The following is a 21,515-nucleotide window of genomic DNA, read 5'->3' as shown; positions in this document are numbered from 1 at the left end:
GATGACCGTATCAGAGCTGGGAAAGGTCCAGGGGGGTACCTGGTAAGCAAACCTCAGGCTAGACCTTCTCCTATACTCTAAATCGTTCCTTGGAGATCACACATGCAAATTAACTTTGCACACATCCAGAAGCTCAGGCCTAAAATACATCAAGGTTTGGGGAAAATTTAAATAAAACTCAAAAAGAACCATCCACCACACATCAGGAAAATTCTTCAAGCTGCTGTGGCTCATGGCCATATGATACTGCCTCATTATGACATTGAAATGTTTGTTAAAAGGAGGGAAAGAGAGACAGAGAGGGCTTTCCTGAGCTGACATATGACACAGGATCTATGTACTGATACTAAATCCTGAAGGACTTAGAATTTTTCTTTCTGTGAGTAAGATATAAATGAAAGGGAAAAGATTTAATTCTAGTGCCTCCCCCTCCCTTCCCAAAGGAAACGGTCAATTGCCGAATGGATTTCCCCAACATGTCATGGTACAGAATTTGTGCCAGATGATAGCCTTCCTTTTTCTCTGAATTGGTGCTTGGAGAAGTGGCATTTTGCAATCTGTTACTAGATTTTTAAGGAAAGAAACTGAGGATGTGACACAGAGTCATGAAAATAGGTATTCTAGAATTCTTTTCTTGACTGTCAGTCACTTATTTGGAACAATGATGATAGGAGACCCCATATAACTAAAAAATTCGCCACAAAATTTAAAACCTGCATACTCTTTTACGAAAACAGTTCTTCTTCTAGGAACTTAGCTTGCAACACACACACACACACACACACACACACATACACACAGCTGAAGTGATGTGTGTTCAAAGTCCTTTCTTCTTTACAGTGCTGTTTTTAAATAATGAAAAATAGGAAACAACCTCAAAGACCATCAATAAAAGAATGATTAGCTAAAATATGCTACATTCATGTTAAGAAGTACCATGCAGCTCTTATAAAGATCAGAGTGTGTCTGTATGTACTAACTTGAACAGTGTCTGTCAATCAAGGAATGGATTTTGGACTGAATATTTATAGTATGAAATACCACATCAATTCAATTCAAAAGACTGAGTTATGTATGTAGATATGGAAAGATCTTTGAAACGTATCGTTAAGAGAAAGAAATCAAGGTACAGTGAACAATTATATGCCAACAAGCTGGACAACCTAGAAGAAATGGAAAATTTTTTAGAAACATGCAACTTAATAAGATTAAATCAGGAAGAAATAGAAAATCTGAATAGACCAATTACTAGTAAGGAGATTGAATTAGTAATCAAAAATCTCCCAAAGAAGAAAAGCTCAGGACTAGATAGCCTCACTGGTGAATTTTACCAAGCACTTAAAAAAGAATTAACGCCAATCTTTCTCAAATTTTTCTGAAAAATCAGAGGAGGGAAGACTCCCAAACTATTTTTACAAGGCTAGCATTATTCTAATATCAAAAACAGAAGAGGACACTACTAGAAAAGAAAACCACAGGCCAATATCCTTGATGGGTGTAGATAGAAAAATTCTCAGTAAAATACTAGTAGACTGAATTCAGGAGCACATTAAAAGGATCATTCACCATGACCAAGTGGGATTTGTCCCTGGGATGCAAGGATGACTCAACATATGCAAATCAATCGTTGTAATACATCATTAGTAGAATAAAAAGAATCACATCACTTCAATAGATGCAGAAAAAAAAAACAAACAAGGGATAAGACAAGGGTGTCCATTCTCACTACTCCTATGCAACATAGTACGAGAAGTCCTAGCTAGAACAATCTGGCAGGAAAAAGAAATAAAAGTACCAGAATTGGAAAGGAAGAAATGAAACTGGTCTCTGTTTGCATATGACATGATTTTATATGTAGAAGATCCTAAAGACTTAACCAAAACTTTTAGATCTAATCAATGAATTCAGTAAAGTTGCGAGATACGGTATTAGTATACAAATATCAGTAGCATTTCTATACACTAACAACAAATTTTCTGAAAATGAAATGAAGAAATGGATCCCATTTTACAATAACATCAAAAACAATACAATACTTAGGACTGAATTTAACTAAGAAGATAAAACATTTCTACTCCGAGGACTACAAGATATTGCTGAAAGAAATTGAAGAAGATACAAATAAATGGGAAGACATCTCATGTTCACAAATTAGAAGAATTAATTTTGTTAAAATGTCAATACTACCAAAAGCCATCAATAGATTCAATGAAATCACTATCAAGATTTCAACTGCATTTTCGACAGAAGTACAAAGAACACCACCCAAATTTATGTGGAACCACAAAGATCCTGAATAGCCAAAGAAATGAGAAAAAAAGAAGTGCCTGAGTGTCTCAGTTGGTTGCGTCAGACTCTTCTTGATTTTGGCTCAGGTCATGATCTCAGGATTGTGAGATCGAACCCCATGTCAGGCTTCATGCTAGGTGTGGAGCCTGCTTAAGATTCTTCCTCTCCCTCTGCCCCTCCCTTCTCCCCACTCACACACACTCTATCTCTCTCTGAAGAAAGAAAGAAAAAGAAAAGGAAGGAAGGAAGGAAGGAAGGAAGGAAGGAAGGAAGGAAGGAAGGAGAAAGAAAGAAAGAAGAAAGAAAGGAGAGAGAAGAAAGAGAGGAGGAAGGAAAGAAAGAAGGAAGCAAAGAAGGAAGGAAAGAAAGACAAATCAGGAGGCCTTATACTATTGATTTGAAGCTATACTCTAAAGCTGTAGTCATCAAAACAATATGGTACTGGCAAAAAAACAGATAAGTAGACGAAGGGAACAGAATCGAGAGCCCAGAACAAAACCTAAGCATATATGGTTGACTAATGTTTGACAAGCAAACCAAGAATAGTCAATGGAGAAGATGTCTCTTTAATAAATGGTGCTGAGATAATTGGGTATTCATATGTAAAAGAATGAGTGGTATCCTACACCACTCGCAACAATGAACTCAAAATGGGTTAATGACTTAAATGTAAGACCCGAAATTATGAAACTCCTAGAAGAAACCATAGAGCAGAGCTCCTCAACATGGGTCTTGGTCGTGATTTTGGGATATGACATCTAAAGCACAAGCAACAAAATCAAAATAACACACATCAGACTAAAAACCTGCACAGCAAAAGAAATCACCAACAAAGTGAGAAGAGAACCTATGGAATGGGAAAAAGTATTTGCAAACCGTATCTCTGATAAGGGGTTAATATCCAAAATAGATAAAGAACTCATACACCTCAACAGCAAACGAAACAAATTACACAATTAAAACATGGACAAAGGACCTGTATAGACATTCTAAAGAAAACAAAAACACCACAAAAACACAAAAAACATACAAAAGTCAACAGGCACATGAAAAGATGCTCAGTATCACTCATCATTAGGGAAATGCAAATTCAAACCACAATGAGATTATCCCCTCACACCTGTTAGGATGGCCACTATCAAAAAGACAAGAGGTAACAAGTGTTGAGAGGATGTGGAGAAGAGGGAACCCTTGTAACTGTGGATGGGATTGTAAATTGGTGTAGCCACTCTGGAAAACAGTGTGAAGGATCTTCAAAAAAATTCAAAAAAGAGCTACCATATGACCCAGCAATTCCACTTCTGGGAATATATCCAAAGAGGAGAAAAAAACACAGATACTAACTCAAAAAGATATCTACACTCCCATGTTTATTGCAGCATTATTTACAAGACATGGACACAACCTAAGTGTCCATCGATGGATGAACGGATGAAGAAGTTGTGGTATATATACAGAATGAACTATTATTCAGGCCATAGAAAACATGGATGGACGTTGAAGGCATTATGCTTAGTGAAATAAGTCAGACAGAGAAAGGCAAATACTGTATGATCTCACTTATATGTGGAATCTTGAAAAAAGAAAAAACCAAACTCGTAGAAAAAGAGATCAGACTTGTGGTTCCCAGAGGTGGAAGATGGGGAGGGGGATTGTGGGAGGATGGTCAAGACGTCCAAACTTCTAGTTATAAGATAAGTAAGTACTAAGGATATAACGTACAACATGATGTCCATAGCAAACACTGCTGTATGATATAGAAGAAAGTTAGGAGAATAAATACTAAGAGTTCTCATCACAAGGGAGAAAGCTTTTTTCCTTTTTCCCCCTTTCTTTTTAGCGTATCTATATGAGAAAGTCGATGTTAGTTGAACTTATTTTAATCATTTTTCACAATATATGTAAATCAAACCATCATGGTATGTGCCTTAACCTTGCACAATGATGTATGTAATTATTTCTCAATAAAGCTGGGAGGAAGAAATCAAGTTACAGAATGTTAAATACAATATGATACCATATATGGAAAACAACAACAAATACACAGAACACTGCTGTATGTTTCCTATGTAGAAATACATGTAAAGGCATAGAAAAGCTGGAAGGTTCCAGACTGATCTTACAACATGGTTACCACTGAGGGTAAGAGCACAGTAAAGACAAATTTAGCTCACTCTGTATACTGTGTACGTTTTTCACAAGGTAAACATATTTGTGTATTACTTGAATAATTAAAAGCAATCTTTTTTTAAAACCCTTTATAGATTTCTCCTACTATTGATGGTAGAGCCTAACTGTGAAAAATATCATAAGCCAAAATGGTGCGAAGCAAAGAAGTTCTATAGCAATAGCAGTTTTACACGGGAAAAAAATGTTAGTGTTCTCAGACCCAAAAAATAACCTCTTGGGCTTTTCTGAGACCTTAGGACACATCTGGCTAGTGGATGCATAAAATAAATCGAAATCAAGCACAGATGCTCACACCATTCAAAGCTGTGGCTGCTTGATGCTGGGTGAAGTTCCCTGGGAAGGAGCTTGGCGGTGCCACTCTCGCTGCCTCTGTAATGACTCCCTGCAAACCAAATGCTGAATTCAATTTTTGCTCTTTGCCTTTATTGTAAAAGCAAAAGTCCTCTCAGGATTTCCTTCGGTTAACGAAAACAGGTACTAATGTAGGTCTTTCGTAAAAGCAAAGTGGCGGAACGCGAACTTTCGAAAAGCAGGGGACGCCTGTATTAGAACGCAGTGGTGTTTTCCCTACATGTCCTACCTCCTTATTATCATTTTGCTAAGCAGTTAGGGCATCAGACAATTCCTTGATCTGCCATGAGTTCAGCAATCTCTGGTTCCAAACTCACTGCAGTTCACTGTCACCCAGAATGCTTTTAGAATGTAGGCTGCCCAGGCGTTAGCGTGGATCAACTGAATCCAGATCTCTACAGGGAGGACCCCCATATCTGTGATTTTCCAGAATTCCCAGTGGTTGCGATGCACCAGACGGACACCTGGTGTTGTGTTTCTGGGGAAGCTGCTCCCTCCTCCAGCCCCCTGATGGAAGGAATAAGCAGGGGTCCAGCTTTTGCCCTGGCTTTGCCATTAACTAACCGCCTCACCTTCTGGCAATTTCTTTCACCTCCCATGTTCTATTTTCCTTTGTAAAAGGATTAACTTGTTAGGTTGTCATGAGGATCAAAGAAGACATGAAGTACTTTAAAAGTGTGAAAACACTTTGAATAAGTGTTCTCATAGAAAGCTTTCCCTTCAGTCTCTTACAGTTTAATTATCCTCAGAGGGGGTTTCTGACGTTAGGGTGAACGCAGAGGCGGCAGATGGAGTTCAACAAACGGACATTTGTTTTATAGCCAAGTTTGCTTGGATGCATTCGTTGAGTAAAACAACCACTGAATGAGAAAACCTTCTAGTGACAGCTAACATTTTGAGGGCATAATGTGTGAGAAGCACACATTTCTCTTTCATCCTTGCAAAACCCTATGACATGGATATTTTAAAATTCCTTTTGTAGGGGAGGAAACCGAGACATCAAGAATTTAAGTAACCTCCCCCAGAGTCACATGACTCAGAAACAGCAGTCATGATTCAAAGGCCGGACAGTCTGACCCACACGCCTCTGACCTGAAGCTTTGCTATAGATCACCTTTTAAACCCTTTGATACAGTTAGTTTTACATGCCTAGAATTTGAAAGAAGGATGGTCACATGGCTATTCTAGACTTTGCCATGCTCTGGCAATTTGGTAATGAGTATGAAAAACCTTAAAACTATATATACCATTACAGAAGACTTGAACAGACCTTTTTCCAAAGAAGACATCCAGATGGCCAACAGACACATGAAAACATGCTCAACATCACTCAGCATCAGGGAAATGCAAATCAAAACTACGATGAGATATCACCTCACACCTGTCAGAGTGGCTAAAATCAATGACACAAGAAACAACAGGTGTTGGTGAGGATGTGGAGAAAGGGGAACCCTCTTCCCCTGTTGGTGGGAATGCAAACGGGTGCAGCCACTGTGGAAAACGGTATGGAGATTCACCAAAAAATTAAAAATAGGACTACCCTATGACGCAGCAATTGCATTAATGGATATTTACCCCCCAAAATACGAAAACACTAATTCAAAGGGATGTGTGCACTTCTATGTTTATTTCAACATTATTTAAAATAGCCAGACTAAGGAAGTAGCCCACGTGTCCATCAATAGATGAATGGATAAACAAGCCGAGCGCTCTCGTGCGCTCTCTCTCTCTCTAGAATATTATTCAGCCATAAAAAGAATGAAACCTTGCCCTTTGCAATGACGTGGATGGAGCTAGAGAGTATAATGCTAAGCGAAATCAGTCAGAGAAAGACAAATACCATGTGATCTCGCTCGTATGTGGACTTTAAGAAACAAAGCAGAAGAGCAAAGGAAAAAAGGGCGACAAACGAAGAAACAGACTCTTAATTATAGAGAACAAACAGATGGGGAGGTTGGTGGGGGGATGGGTGAAATAGGTGATGGAGATTACAGAGAACAACACCTATCATGATGAAAAATAAATAAAATAATTTTTAAAAACTACATGTACCATTTGATCCACGATGCTATTTCTAGGAATTTATCTGAAGGAAATAATTGGACAAGTGTCCATATATCCAGTTACAAAAATATGTGTCATAGCATCAGAAGAAACCCGATCAGCTGGGAATTGGCAAAGTAGATTTTGGTATATCCATCCAATGGAATGCCGGGCAGAGGTCAAAACGCAACTATCGTGTGGAAATTTTAAGTGAATAAAATACTTCGTTAAAATTCCACATATTAACATGTTTGACATGCATATGCACACTTTACTGTATATTAATAAAAAGACTCTAAGAGGAAATAGACCAAAGAGCTATCATAATTTTTCCCTTGATCGATAATTACAGGTGACTTTAATTGTGTTCTCTTAGCTTGTCTATTTATTGACTGATTATTTGATTGATTGTCGATATTTTTAAATACAGTGTAAAATAGCAAGAGTGCTATTACAACTTTTTTTTTTTTTAAGATTTTATTTATTTATTCGACAGAGATAGAGACAGCCAGCGAGAGAGGGAATACAAGCAGGGGGAGTGGGAGAGGAAGAAGCAGGCTCATAGCGGAGGAGCCTGATGTGGGGCTCGATCCCATAACGCCAGGATCACGCCCTGAGCCGAAGGCAGACGCTTAACCACTGTGCCACCCAGGCGCCCCTACAACTTTTTAAGTTAAATTTTTTAAATTGTGGTAAAAAGAATAAAAAGATTTATCTTCGTAACCATCTCTAAGTGTACAGTTCAGTAGTGTTAAGGGCATTCCCATTGTTGTATAAATGTGATTACTTTCATAATGAGAAACAAAGACAGTTTTCCTTCTTAAAGATGCCACGGTCACTGTATGAAAATGAAGAAGAACACACTGTGCTGAGTGCTTCGAAAAGGCGGTGTGGCACCCACAGATGTTTCCCCTGCCCGCAGGCCCCCTGGTAAAGGATATCATCTTCCTAAGGTGGATAAGTGGGCACTAGGCTCCTTAGTTGCTCTTTTTGTCAGTGGCCCACATCTGGGACTGTAACAGCCAATTTAATCCTTCCCGGTAGGCAGATGACAAGCAAAGGAAGAACTCTCCCTCCTCCCAGCCCCGGGATACTCTGCTCTTACATAAAAGAAGTGAGTATTCAGTCTGCAGCCATGGCAGGAACCTGCCTGCCTCCCTGATGGAATGCCTTCTGTTTTCCAGATCATTGCCTACCAGCCCTATGGGAAGTCTGTGGATTGGTGGGCCTTCGGAGTCCTGCTGTACGAAATGTTGGCTGGGCAGGTAATTGAATTTTAAGTGATTTGTAAGAAAAATCCTCCCTTACCCCCATCTGCATGGTTTCTCTAGAAGAAGGTTGTCAGCTTGATACCAGCTCCTAGATCGGAAGCCCAGTGACTTCCGCGGCCTTGGGGTTACCCGAGTCTTTTGAATGTTTTTCCTAATCTTCTCCCTGGAATCCCCTGAGTGTGGCCTCACTGTGGAGCCCAGGGAAAAGGGCCTGGTGGTTTGGGGCAGTTGGGGAGGGTCAGGCACCCTGTCTTCCCAAACTCTCTTCTGTCCCACAGGCACCCTTTGAAGGGGAGGATGAGGATGAGCTCTTCCAGTCCATCATGGAACACAATGTGGCTTACCCCAAGTCCATGTCCAAGGAAGCTGTGGCCATCTGCAAAGGGGTGAGTGAGCCTCTGAAAGCCTGCTGCCAGGACCACCACATGTGGAGAATGCAGGGTGTGCCCCACACGAGGACGCCTCACCCCGGGTGGGGAGGGGTGGAATGGAGACTGAACTGTACCCCTCCCTGCACTTGCCAGCCTGTGAGCCTGGGGTAGACCTTCTATCTCCCGAAGCAAAAGGAGCTGTTTTCCGATCTGCACAAAATACCCGAGAGGTCTGCCGGCAACAGTATCTTGCTGCTGGCTGGGCTCCAGGCGCTAGCCCGCAGAGGGGAATGCATATTGGATGAATGAGATAGGAAATGCAAAGAGCTGGAACCCATGGGAAGGTGTGCAAGAGGCCTGCAGCGCTGATCTGACAGCCTGGCCCTGCTCTGCTTACGTGCGTGGCTAATACCAACAGTGTGTAACTTTTGTCCTAAGAAAGGATCACGAAAGACTGAGTTTAAGGGATTCTCTGGGTAAGCTGACCCAGATGTGTCTTCAGAACCCCTAGTCTCCATCCATGCCCCACACACGGCTGAAAAGCATGCTCATTTCGTACATGGCAGTGGATGAAGAGAAGGCAGGGCCCACGTTTGCCGGTGAGGATTGCTTTGTTATTCTGCATCTAGCTTTGGGCCAGGATGTGCTCCCAGTGACCTGGGTGAGTCCCTGGAGGTCAGCAGTCCACATCTTTGGTGCCATCAGGATGACCCAAAGTACTTCTTCAGATTGTACAGAACCTCAGGCTCACCTTAAAGATGGTCTGGACGTCGGTATTTTGCAAAAGTCCCCGTGTGGCTTGAAAACCACTGCCTTTAAAACAAATGTGGTAGCATTGCAACCCTGATAGAAGTGTGGGAGCAAGCTATGAGAGCCCCAGAGATTACAGCCCACGGAGCCTGCCTTGATTAAGTATTCACTCTCCCACCAGTCGGGGGACCAGTTATCAACGTTAGGGCATGGCCATGCCTTCCCAGTGGGTTCCCCCACCTGTGTGTCTGAAGGAACCAGGGCTGCTGGCCCTAGATCTTCGGGGTATTTGCAGGTTTCCCACTGCCCGATCCAGCCTTGCTCTTCTTGGCCCCAGTCAGATGCCCAGTGAGCTGGCCTGGGTGCAGAAATGCTGGAAAACTCTAGAAGTTTGTAATAATAGCTGGGCCAGCCTCTCCATCTAGAGCACTTTGTCAACACCACCTAGATCCTCACTCATGGTGAATCACCTAGCACAGTGTAAGGCCAGTGCAGACCTCCATAGATATATTCTCGTAGGGGAGGAAGAATGGGTGGGGGTCATATACTGACCTTTTGGTCTGTTAGTAATTGCCAACATTTCAAGAGCAGGGGATTTCCCATAAACGTTAACTTTCTAGTTTCTCTTGAAAAATCTGATCTCACCATGCCTGTCTGTCATTCCTATAAAGAAAGCATCAGCCAGCTGGGTGGGAAGCCTGTGTCCCTTTAAGATAGGGCGTACCCTCTCCGATTTGCAGAAATCTCCATCTGACCCAGTTCCCTCTGGGTTCGAATTCTAGTCCCAGCATTATTACCCCTACAACTGTGGGTAAGGCCCTCAACCTTGTGTGTGGATTGAGGCTAATGATAGTGTTCCATACAGGATTCTTTAATGACTGAATGAGTCAATACAAGTGAATCCCTTACAACAGAGCCTGGTGCTCTGATCCAAAACCCATGGGCCATGATGATGATTATTATTACTAACGCTCTGCGCCACTATCTTACCTGCCAGGCCTCTCTCGGCATTTATGCATACACTGCGATAGGAATTTTTTAAGTGGGGGATTTGGGCGATCGAGACCCTTTGCACATCTCAGCACTTCCACTCCGTCTTACTTTGCACCTCTGGGCGTCTGTCTCTTTATTCCTAAAAATGGAATAATAATACTCATTGAACAGAAGTTTTTGAGAGCATTCAATCAGGTAACAGAAAGCTCCTTGTGCGGTATTGGCGCATGGTAGGTGCTTTATTAATACATGCTTGAGACCTCCCCCTTCACCACTCTGTCCTGCCTGGACAGCTGGGGGTTCTAAGTGGGTCATGGAGGAGAGAGGATTTTCCAGGTCAGTTGCATTCAGCTTCAGCTCCAATTAGCGGTTTCCCTGGTAGAGCAGATTTCTATTAATTTAGGACCCATAACCTTCAGGATTAACTGGAGTGACTTTCTTACCACTGGGTTCGAGGACCTTTCTGAGTCGAGTGGGCTGAGTCCAGTGTGGGCTCTTGCTTCGAGGTTGAGGTTGCGAAGAAGATGGGCTGCTCAAGCCAACAGCAAATGCTTCCTCCCGAACAGCGGCCCCAGGGGATGCGTCTGGGAGGTGATCAGAGATCGGAACAGTGATTAAATCCAGCTGTCTGCATGGCCGCAGGCACATCGGCTCCAAGTGCAGTAACTGGGCAGAGACTTGCATTAGCGGTGTTGGATGATTCGGCAGTGGCTTTCCTTCGCTTGGCATCCTTGTCCTTACACGGAACTTGAGCTAGGCTTTTGAAACCCATTCCATTCCAGTTGAAAAGTCCTTTATATATACACATCCCATTTAAGAACTATTTTCTACCAGAAAAAAAATCAGTATAACTTTGCGCAGATTGCCGCTCCCACTTGTAACAAACTTAACGCAGACGGAAGCCCCAGCTGGCCACGCATTAGCATGAGAACCAGCGGACTGCAGAGCACAGAGCAGTAAGAGCTCTGGGTCGGGCAGGGCAGATCGGTTCAAAGACAGCTCTGCTACTTAGCTTTGTGCCTCTGGACAGATGACTCCTTCTCTGGACCCAGTTTCTTATCTGGAAAATGAGGATAATCGTTGTAAAATGAAAATCAAGATGAAAGAGTAATGCCTGGGAAGCCTTGAGCACAGAGCCTGGGTGCGTAGGAAGTACTCCGTACACAGAAGACATCATTGATAATATTAGCGGTAGTGCCAACCAAAACCTCGTAGCCCTTTCTTTCCTCCTATTAATCCTACACAAATGTCGGGACCTGGCCCCATGTGCTTGCCCTCCATAAACCCTTCCTGACCAAGCCAAGCCACAGATACCCCTGGGGAGCCTACAAAGAGCTCTCTCATGAAAAGCCCAAGTTCGGGAGTAGGCAAAGGTGAGATCAAGTCCCAGCTCTACCACTCCCTGTCTCTCTGCGTCCTTGCCGTCCTTGCTGGTTGCTTCACCTCTCTGAACGTCAATTGCCTTGTCACTGGAATGGGAAAAATAATATACCCACCTCATCAAGTTACTGTGAGAATCGGGTAAGCGCGTGCGTGCAGATCAAGTAGCAGCTCAGAATAGAAGTGCCCAGTGATTTTCCCCCAGCAGGTAAAGCATATACGGAGAATGTCTGTGTCCGTGTGTGTGTGCACGCGTGTGTGTAGGGGGATAGTTTCTGCTGACAAGTTATCTGCAAGCAGGAAGTGGGCTAAGCGGAATGTCCAACAGCATAGGTGTACCTTGCTGGGTTCACCTCCTTGCTGTGATCCTCAGATCCTGGGCACAGTCTAAGGACTCTGGCATCACGGTAGTCAGGTCAGCTCTGGGAAGCTTCTTGGTCTTGTATGTTCCAACTGCTCGTTTTTCCTCTTCAAGGCCTTCTTGTTGGTTTTGGGTTTGGGTTTTTTGTTTTTTCAATCACCAACCCCTCCGTCTTTGCTCTCGGCGCATTTGCTCAAGTCTTGAGATCAGAGAGATTTTCATGCTGCTTTGGATTCATTTACAAGAGGAAGCCTGTCTGGTTTCATCTTGGAGCATCTATTCATCTTGTTATTTAGCACTGGCTCAGAGACCCAAAGATGGAGGGTTTTGATAATTAAGTAATTTAAATGGAAAACCAAAGAAACCTCAGCGGAGTTTAGTGTAATGTGTGATACAAGCAAAATGAGCTGGGCTAGGTTTTGACTATTTAATGAGCTTTCAGAAAATAATTACTTGAAACTTGGGTCCATTTGACTAATATTTTTTCTTCTGTTTTGTCATTTTCACAAGTGCTTTACTGAGAAATGCAAATATTATCAGAATGAATGTGGCCTTTGCCCTTGGTCACACTCCAGCTGTCTTAGGGTGGGAGGTGGGGAATTTGAAGATATTGAAACTGTTCTCATTAAATGCCCCAGTAATTGCATAAAACTCCTTCTTAAATCAGAATGCATCGGTGACATTTCTCACTTGAAGTTCAGAGCCACATTGAGGCTCAGTTTCGATTAACCATAAGCAATCTTGCTGTGGGACGACCAGCGGCAGGTCCTGTTGTTGGGTCCTCCCTCCGATTATAAAGACCTCACTGGGAAATTATTGTCTGGAATGTGAAAGCAAGAAATAAACGTGGAGACTCTGCACTTTCTTCCCTAATTCACGGGAGTCATTGTTTCTGCGCGGCTCACATGCCCCTCCCCACACGAGTTTCATTAAATCCAGCCTTTCTCTTCTCTCGAAGCTGATGACCAAACACCCGGGCAAACGTCTGGGTTGCGGACCCGAAGGTGAACGTGACATCAAGGAGCATGCGTTTTTCCGGTATATTGATTGGGAGAAACTTGAACGCAAAGAGATTCAGCCCCCGTATAAGCCAAAAGCCGTAAGTAAACTGTCCTCTCTGGCTCTCGGATTCGTGTGCATAACACACTCTCTCCTCTCCCGTCGTGTGCGCCCGCAGTGTTCTGAGGGGGAGACATCGATGTTTTTACTCGAGTATGTCTGTAAGTTGATGCAACAGTCACTGGGTACAAAAATGGAAATCTCCATTCACATAGCCCGGCCTCTGCAAAGGCGGGAAAGACAGTGGCTACTGAGCTTCTATGTTACCGATTCAGTTATAGTTAACTGTATCGCTGGCACCTTCTTTGGAGATGGTACTTCGGTGAGCAGCGTTCAGATCCAGTTTTGGACAGGGATGCGGAGTCTCATTTTGCCCTTGTTCTTTCTTTGGTTCGACTGTGTCCCGTTCTCTTCCTACTGACATTGAAAAGGTCATGTTGTTTACCTCCATGGTATTTAAATGTAATCCTGAAACTTACCCTACGTCTGAGTCGGTAAGTCAGACAGCACCACCAGCCAGCTACCACCCGAGGCGCAACAGAATGAAGCAAACGCTGGTGTGCTCCTAGACCTCTTAGAGGCTCTGAGTGTTGACACGGCTTTGAGGTAACATCTGTAGGACAAGAATAAAAGCCTCCCGTTTCCCACAGTCGTGCGCACACGGGAGGGTTTTCCTTCCCCAAAGACTCGGCTGGGAGTACTTGTCAGCACCGGGGTGGAGGAGTTTGCACTGAATTAATTCGAACCGCAGTTTCCCAGACAGGCTATTTCTTGGTTAGATTAAGAAGGGAGACCCTGTGACTTTATGATGAGCTGGGAAGCTGCCTACCAAGGCTCAAATGTGCACATAAACATTGTCACCGAAACCCGACACTGTGAGCTCTGTGATGATAATGGTAGTGATTTTGATATTAGGAATTTCTTGGCCCCTTATTATGTGCCAGGCACCACATAAAGCACTCCGCATGTGGCATCTGATGAGAACCTTGCAACGAGCTATTGAGGAGGTCTGTTTTTCCATGTACTGGAAGAAGGGAGGGAGGCTCAGAGAGGTTGAGTGCTCTATCCGGGGTCACTCAGCCAGGGTGTGATGAAGCAGGGATTCAGACCTCAGTCCGACTCCAGAGTGGATCGGAATGCCCAGGGGCCAAAGGGCACGTAGGCTGAAGAAAGCCCCCCAGGTGATTCTTACAGCTCCCTGGTTTGCACCTTCCCCCGCCATCCCACACCATTAGCTCATCCCCGATGCATCTGCATCTCTGTGGACACTCCCTGGGGTTAGGAAGCCAGGTTATTTAGAGGCAGCCCGTTGCACCACGCAACCCTTCTAGCTGTTGCAAACGTACATGTTGGTGTCTAATCAGCCTCCCCAGAACTGCCATCCCTCTGGCCCCTCTTGTCATCCAGAGCCTCTTTCTCTGCAGCACATTTGCAGAGTACACTCCTGAATCCTGTGATTTCCAGGCCAAACACCCCCCCCGCCACCCCCACCACACACACACCTTCCACCTGCAAGCATGTCCCAAATGACATCACCTCCAAATGCCTAGTATCTTCCAGGCCATCAGCTTCCATCTTAAAATACAGACACAGGATTGAGCACAATATTTCTAATAGTGTCTGACCCTCAAGTGAATACAGTGGGTCCCGCCAGCAATCTCTTGATCATTCTGGAGGTGGTGAACTTGACGAGTCTGTTCACTTCTTTGTTCTTCTCTTTCACCCTCTGTGATACAGCAGCGTTAACAGCCCCTGCTTCAGAGGACCGTCACGATGGGTGAAGCACTCAGTGCAGGCCGGGCACATAGTTGACGCTCTAGGAGAATTATCATTATTTCTGTTAGCTGTGTCACACGTTGATTGATGTCTTGGGTGTAGGGTCTTTGAGGTGTTGAACAGTGTCAAGTCCTGCTGATACCCTTCCTTAAGATGATGTCCATGTGTGCACTTGGGGTCAGAGAGAGGGACACTGCATGTCCTAGGCAGTATCATCACTTCTAATGAACCATTTGGAAAAAGCTCAAAATGGCAGCCTGGGAGACAAGAACAGGTTCTGTGTTCAGGAAACTGAGAACTCAGAGATGGGACACGAAACTGACTTGGGTTTTGTGGGGCTATTCATGAGATCTCAAAATGTGTACCCCCACCCCCATCCTCACTTGGCCAGAGGAGGCATGCAAATACCCCCATCCGCACCAGCGTTGAACCCGGTGCCATTCTAGGGAGGGTTCATTCTTTAGTTGTAGACCAGTGGTTTTCAAAGTGTGGTCCCCAGACCAGCAGTATCCCCTGGGAATTTGAGGACTGAAATGCTCAAGCTCCTCCTCAGAAACCCGGAATCCAAGACCCTGGGGGTGGAGCCCTCCAGGTGAATCCGATGTGCCCCAGGCTGAGATTCTCTGCTGTGGAGTTTAGTGTTAATAGCTCAGGCAGGGAAGCTGGGCCAAGGCCAGGGGAACATGGCCAGGAGAGAGAATGGGGGTGAGCAGGAGGCAGAGGGAGAGGGAGAAGCAGACTCCCCGCTGAGCAGGGAGCCTGACGCGGGGCTCCATCCCAGGACCCTGGGATCATGACCTGAGCCGAAGGCAGACGCTTAACTGACTGAGCCACCCAGACGCCCCAAGGAGGAAAATCTCTTTAAGAGGAAGACATTGGTTTTTGCCTAGTCTGAGTGACGGGTGGTGGCTTCCGGGAACAGGTTACGGGCTCAGGTGCCTTAGAAGCCAGGCACGTAATGTAAATAGGAGAGGGGGTTGCTGGGGACAGAGGCAGCCTGGGGAGCTGGGTGCTTATCTCCAACGGTACAGTTGCAGGACCCTGTTGACCGTTACTAATGATTGTCATATTTTTTTATATCATCCATAGGAACGGCTACCTTTCTCTGAGCATCTTATACAAGCCAAGCGCTGGGCTGGCCAGGTTTGCCCCTCAGGGAGGCGGGCTCTTCATTCCTCCAACCTCGTCAGGATTTTCTATGAGCTCTCACTATCTTTCAATACATCAGCAACAAATTTTTAAAAATTAAACACAGTTCAGGCCAAATTAAACACATCCACAAGTCTTATGTGGCCCGTGGACTGTTTATAGTCTTTGGGGTAGTGATTACTCAAACTCAGGTTGATATTTAACCGGTTCCTGTTAGTACTGGTTATTTACCACTGAGTCCATTCCGACCGGGTAAATATTTTGGAACTTCTGGCTAAGCAATAATGAATATCAAAGATCTAGCCAGTGCCTGGCCCATAGAAAATACTCAGGAAAACGTAGCTATTCTTATCATAGATAATATAAAAAATCACAATAATTAGTAACGATCAGTAGATCCTTCGACTGTTCTGCCTTTGATTAGATTTCCAACCAGCCAACATCTTGAATTCCCTCTCGTGGGTTTAACCGTGACTTTAAAAGTACAGTGATTGGACTGGGCTGTATTCTTCAAGATGTTCTGCCACCAGCAATGAGGGGAACCAGGCACTGCCCTTGCTCCCTGAGACTGAACTAGAAATAATAATCATGGGTGGCTCAATTGGTTAAGCGTCTGCCTTCGGCTCAGGTCATGATCCCAGGGTCCTGGGATCAAGTCCCGCATAGGGCTCCCTGCTCCTCGGGGAGCCTGCTTCTCCCTCTCCTCTCCGTTCATGCTCTATCACTATCTCTGTTGCTATCTTTGTCTCTCTCAAATAAATAAATAAAATCTTAAAAAAAAAATAAGAACCATGGATATATCACCCCCTCTTTCAATTCAACCTGCACCTACACCTTTTTAGTTGCGGACGCCAGTCTCAGAGTCCTCACCCCTACTCAAGGATTTCACGTTTCCCCTTCCGCACACCTCCCTAAGGGCCCGTGGCAAGCGTGTACAGAGTGCCACGGGCCTTTCGGGTTATTACAGGGCGTGCATGTATCTGTCGGCGTTCCTGATTCATGCGTGCTATTAAATAGAGTGCAGCGGGAGGAAAAACACGGGGCAAGAACAGAGGATTCGATTCAAACATCAGTGAAGGGTCCTATTATTGGAGGTTCATTAACATGAGCTTTTCAGTCGTTCCCAGTGCCAGTTTTTGTTACGGCAAGGAGCAGGTTGTAGGGCATTTTTCCTGAGACGAAGATCCACTAGCTTTGGTGCATTTTAATGTACCTGAGTGATTTTTTTTTTTACATGTGCACCTGATGGCATCCCTCTTGCTTAAAGCTTCCCTGGTGGCTCTCTGCTGCCCCCAGAATGATGCCAGCCGTTCCTGAGCATGTATGGCTTTTGGGGTCTTCCAAGGTCCATCATCTGCCCTCTCCCCAGCTTCGGCACCTGCCCTCCGAGAGCAGGCATTTCTGAACTTCTTGCAGTTCCTCAAACACGCAGGTGTCCTCGTCCCTTCCCAGCTCTGTCTGTGCACAGCCCTCCAGCTGCGATGTCCAGACCCTTCCCCATGCACCACCCACCTCCAGCCCCCATTCCTTGCAGTGCCTCGGCTCCTTCCTCCTCGCCGAGGCTCTTCCTGATTCCTGGGGACGGAGCATCTGCTAGTGTCCTATCAACCAACTCACCACACTTTATTGTAATTGCTTGTTCGGTGCGATGTCTGTCTTCTTGACTAGATTGAAAGGTTGTGACTATCTTTGTCAGTGTTGATTCCCAGTGCTTAGCAGAAGGCTTAGCACCTAGCAGGCGCTTGATGATTTTTCCTGAATAAATGAATGAATCCACGAACGGCTGTAAGATAAGAGGCTACGATGCTCTGTGCAGAGGAACATACGGGATTCTTTAGGGATACACATCGGAGCATGGGGCGTTTGTCTTCTGCATTAGTTTTCATATGCGCTGGGCTGCTTCTGCACCAGGGACGATGCTCAGTGTGGCCGGGGCTAGAACACGGTCCAGCGGGGTGCCGCCAGCCCGTGGGCTGAACGGCTGATCCTGTCGTGGTTGCTATGCCGTGTAGGATTGCGAAGGCTGTACTGAAGGGGTGTGTAAGCTTCAGTACAGAGCGTGCTGGTGATGTGGTTCAGGCCACACAGCAGGCTTTTGTGGGTCAGTGTGCGGTGGGTGGGAAGTGCTAGTTTGTGTGCTGGAAGGCGGTGTCTGGGGCTGAGTGCGTGGTGGAGCAGTGGGTTGAGAGGCAGTGTGTTCTGGTGCTGTCCCCTCGGGATGCTGCCAAGTGCTCCGGGTCATCTGAACAGCAGGTGTTTATTGAAGTTAAGTACCCTTCTAGGTACTGGAGACACAGAAGTAAAAATAATATAATTGCCTGTTCTCATGGAACTTATATTTTAGAGGGAGCGGGCAAATAATAAACATAGAAATTGCAAATATGTTAAAAGTAGACAAGCATTGTGGAGGAAACCAAAACAGAGGTGGGGATGGGGAGAGCTGGGTTGGGGAGAGGTCAATTTTAAACAGGGTGGTTGGGAAGCCTCACTGACATTTCAGCAAAGATGGGAGGAAGGTGAGGGAGAGAGTGAGCTGTGTGTATATCTTGGTGGGGGAGAGTGGTTCAGGCAGTAGTAACAGGTGCAAAGGCCCTGAGGCAGGAGCTTGCCTGGCACGGTCAAGGAAGAGCACAGAATCCACGTGCTGAGCTGAGTGGGAGAGGGAGAGGGGAAGAGGGGATGATATCAGTTGGGCCACAGCAGGATCTTCGGCTTTTACTCCGGCTGAGCTGGGCAGCCTTTGGAGTGCCCCAAGCAGAGAAATGGCATGATCCGACTTTGGGTTTTAAAAGGATCACTCTGACTATGGTAGGTGCAAGGGCGAAATCAGGAGACCAGTTCGAGGCTCCTGCAGTAATCCAGGTGGGTGGCAGCAGGCCCTTGGACAGGACGGAGATGCTGAGGGCCTCCAGGTGTGTTCAACTTGGCCTCTCCCCACTTCCTGGCGGGATGCTCAGTAATTACCCTAGGGAGCATGAGGGAATGGATGAAGGAGAATCCCTTCAGACTGCCTGCATAATTGCTCCTTGAGTGTAATGTGGGAGTTGTTGGTCATGGCAAAAAGCAGGATGAATGAATGAAATAGGATGTCCTAGAAGCTTCTGGAATTCAGAGGGCTGGCTTATGGGGCACAGAGCAGGGCGTGGCTGTGCAGTGGGCTGTTCCTCCTGTCAGTGTGAATTATAGGGCGGTGTGGGAGGTTCCTTGTGCTGAGGGTGATAGCCGGGGTGTCCCCTTGATCTGGGCGAGCAGCTCCGAATTTGGCTGTGCTGTAACAGAGGGGGCACGGAGATCACAGCGTGGGCGAGCGTGTTTGCTTGCAGAATTTCTAGTGTGTGTTGCACAGTAGAAGGTATGCGGGCGTAGTATGTTTAAGTCAAAATGCCTGGCTGAGATTTGGGCGGCATTCTTATCCTATTAGGAATTGCCTTAGTGAGATCCCTCAGTGTCCCTAATGCCCAGTGTGAAGTTTGCCGTGAAAACTGGGTAGAGGCACAAGCCTGGGGCTCGAGGCTCCGGCTGCTCCCAGGGGGCAGTCCTTGGATCAGCTTCCCTAGCTGTCAGCAGAGAGGCAGTGAATCGAGGAGTGAGAGAAAAGTAACTAGGTCATAAGGACGCCCTGCTTCGTTACCATCCACGGAGTCTTAACTACCAAGGGTGTAGGCACAGCGACTTGCCCACCAGGGAACGCGGCTCCCTTTCTGTTCTACAGTAGGAGGAACCTGATGGACTGTTCCCTCTGGCCAGGGCTGGAGGAGTACAGCTAGTTGGGAAGTGGACCCTAAGAAGAGCCCCTTTCCCTCCCGGGCAGCCATCCAGGATTATCCAGACATGATCAGCAAGGCTCATTCCCTCCTTCCATTCTAGCCCGGGTGTCGGGCCTCACCGACTCCAATCCTTCCTGTACGATCTAGACTGATGCCCCTAATTTCTCGGGTGGCCTGTGCTCCCTGTCACTTGACATAAAGCCCCATACGGTTTTGAGGCATCAGAAGATCCGCAGAGACTGGGGAGCTTGCGGGCTGAAAAAGCAGAGCCCCTGGTCCCCATCCTACACCACTACAGTGTCCTGTGTATTAGCATTTTCCAAAACACCACATAGGTGATCTGGTCACACATCACAGCCTGCATCCTCTGGGAGTCCAGATGCCGAACTGCTTCAGAAACTAAATCATGCGCACAGGACTGGGTTTCTCGGTAATTCTGTCATCCGAAAACCTTGTTTATGTAGCTGAGGTCAGAAGCTTCGAGTACTGCTTTAATGAGCTGCACTTCTGTTCATGTGACATTCTTCTCCAAACCTAATTGCCCTTTCCACCGTATGAGTAAGCGTCTCTGAGTGTGTGTTCGATGTGCTGACATTTCTGAATCGGAGCCACAAAGTGTAACCTTTGTATGTTTGCGATGAAAACTCCAAATGCAAGGCTTAAGAAAGGGGGCGAACTTTTTTTTTTTTTTTAAAGACTTCATTTATTTATTTGACAGAGATAGAGACAGCCAGCGAGAGAGGGAACACAAGCCAGGGGGAGTGGGAGAGGAAGAAGCAGGCTCCTAGCGGAGGAGCCTGATGTGGGGCCCGATCCCACAACACCGGGATCACGCCCTGAGCCGAAGGCAGACGCCCAACCGCTGTGCCACCCAGGCGCCCCCGAACTTTTTACTTAATATGATTTATTTAAGAACAGAACTTGGCTCTCCTAGGAAGTACCAAGCGCTTGGGAGAACAATACCTCTTAGAAAATTGGGACTCAACATCATTCTTCTGAAACCCATACTCATCACATGTATTAGGCAAAATATTGAGTTCTTGTCTGTGCCTGGCAGTACCTCATTTAATTCTTAAAAACCACTGTATGAGGTAGGTGTCATTGTCACCGTATTACGGATGAGGGGGCAGAGAGCCTGGAAAGGTGGGGACATTTGCCCAAGGTCCATCAGCTAGCAGGCAGCAGAGCCAGGCCTTGAACCATGGGCTCTGCACTGCCTGAGATCCTTGGAAGGATTAAAATTAGAGGCCCTTGGGAGCCCCTTTTCGGGTTTGAAATTGCACTACTGGGCAGGAGCCATGAAACCACCGTCTAACGATGTCTGTTACGTAATAGTAAGAGACTAGAGATTCTTAACAATTCAAATGATTTAAAATTTATTTTAAAATATTGCAACAAACAAGTAGCATATTCACACCTTTTACACTTCACTGGCAGGATTTTAAAAGATGCAGATCTCGCTTGTTCCTTAAGGCTTTGATTTTGAGGCTGACAAAGACAGCAGACGTTGAATAACCGCTGGGAGCAGGGTATGGGGGAGCATCTGAACGGAGCCCCTCCAGGCGGGCTCATTAAGGAGTAAACATCTCCTATTCCCCAGTTCTGTTTGTTCTTTCAGTTATCCAGAGTGTGAAGTTCGCACAGATCCTCATCAAAATATTAAGCTACTGTTCAGACCCTAACAAATAGCCAAGAGCTGTTTAGGACACAGAGCCCAGAGTCTGTTTATCTCTCTTTCCATCCCTCCACCCTCCACCCCCCACCC

At 45.6% G+C, this 21,515-nt stretch overlaps 1 protein-coding gene across 2 annotated transcripts in view; it reads left to right on the top strand.

Moving 5' to 3' along the window:
* Window positions 1-21,515, top strand: part of PRKCB (protein kinase C beta) — a 320,991-nt gene that overhangs the window by 281,565 nt on the left and 17,911 nt on the right. For both annotated transcript variants that reach the window (XM_011233995.2, XM_034670243.1), the window contains exons 14-16: window positions 8,058-8,138; window positions 8,423-8,530; window positions 12,958-13,098. In XM_011233995.2, the coding sequence (XP_011232297.2) occupies window positions 8,058-8,138; window positions 8,423-8,530; window positions 12,958-13,098 (330 nt within the window). The remainder of the gene's footprint in view (window positions 1-8,057; window positions 8,139-8,422; window positions 8,531-12,957; window positions 13,099-21,515) is intronic.

Source organism: Ailuropoda melanoleuca, chromosome 10 (genome assembly GCF_002007445.2).
Source record: "Ailuropoda melanoleuca isolate Jingjing chromosome 10, ASM200744v2, whole genome shotgun sequence".
NCBI lineage: Eukaryota > Metazoa > Chordata > Mammalia > Carnivora > Ursidae > Ailuropoda > Ailuropoda melanoleuca.
This window is presented reverse-complemented; position numbering and strand designations above follow the sequence as displayed.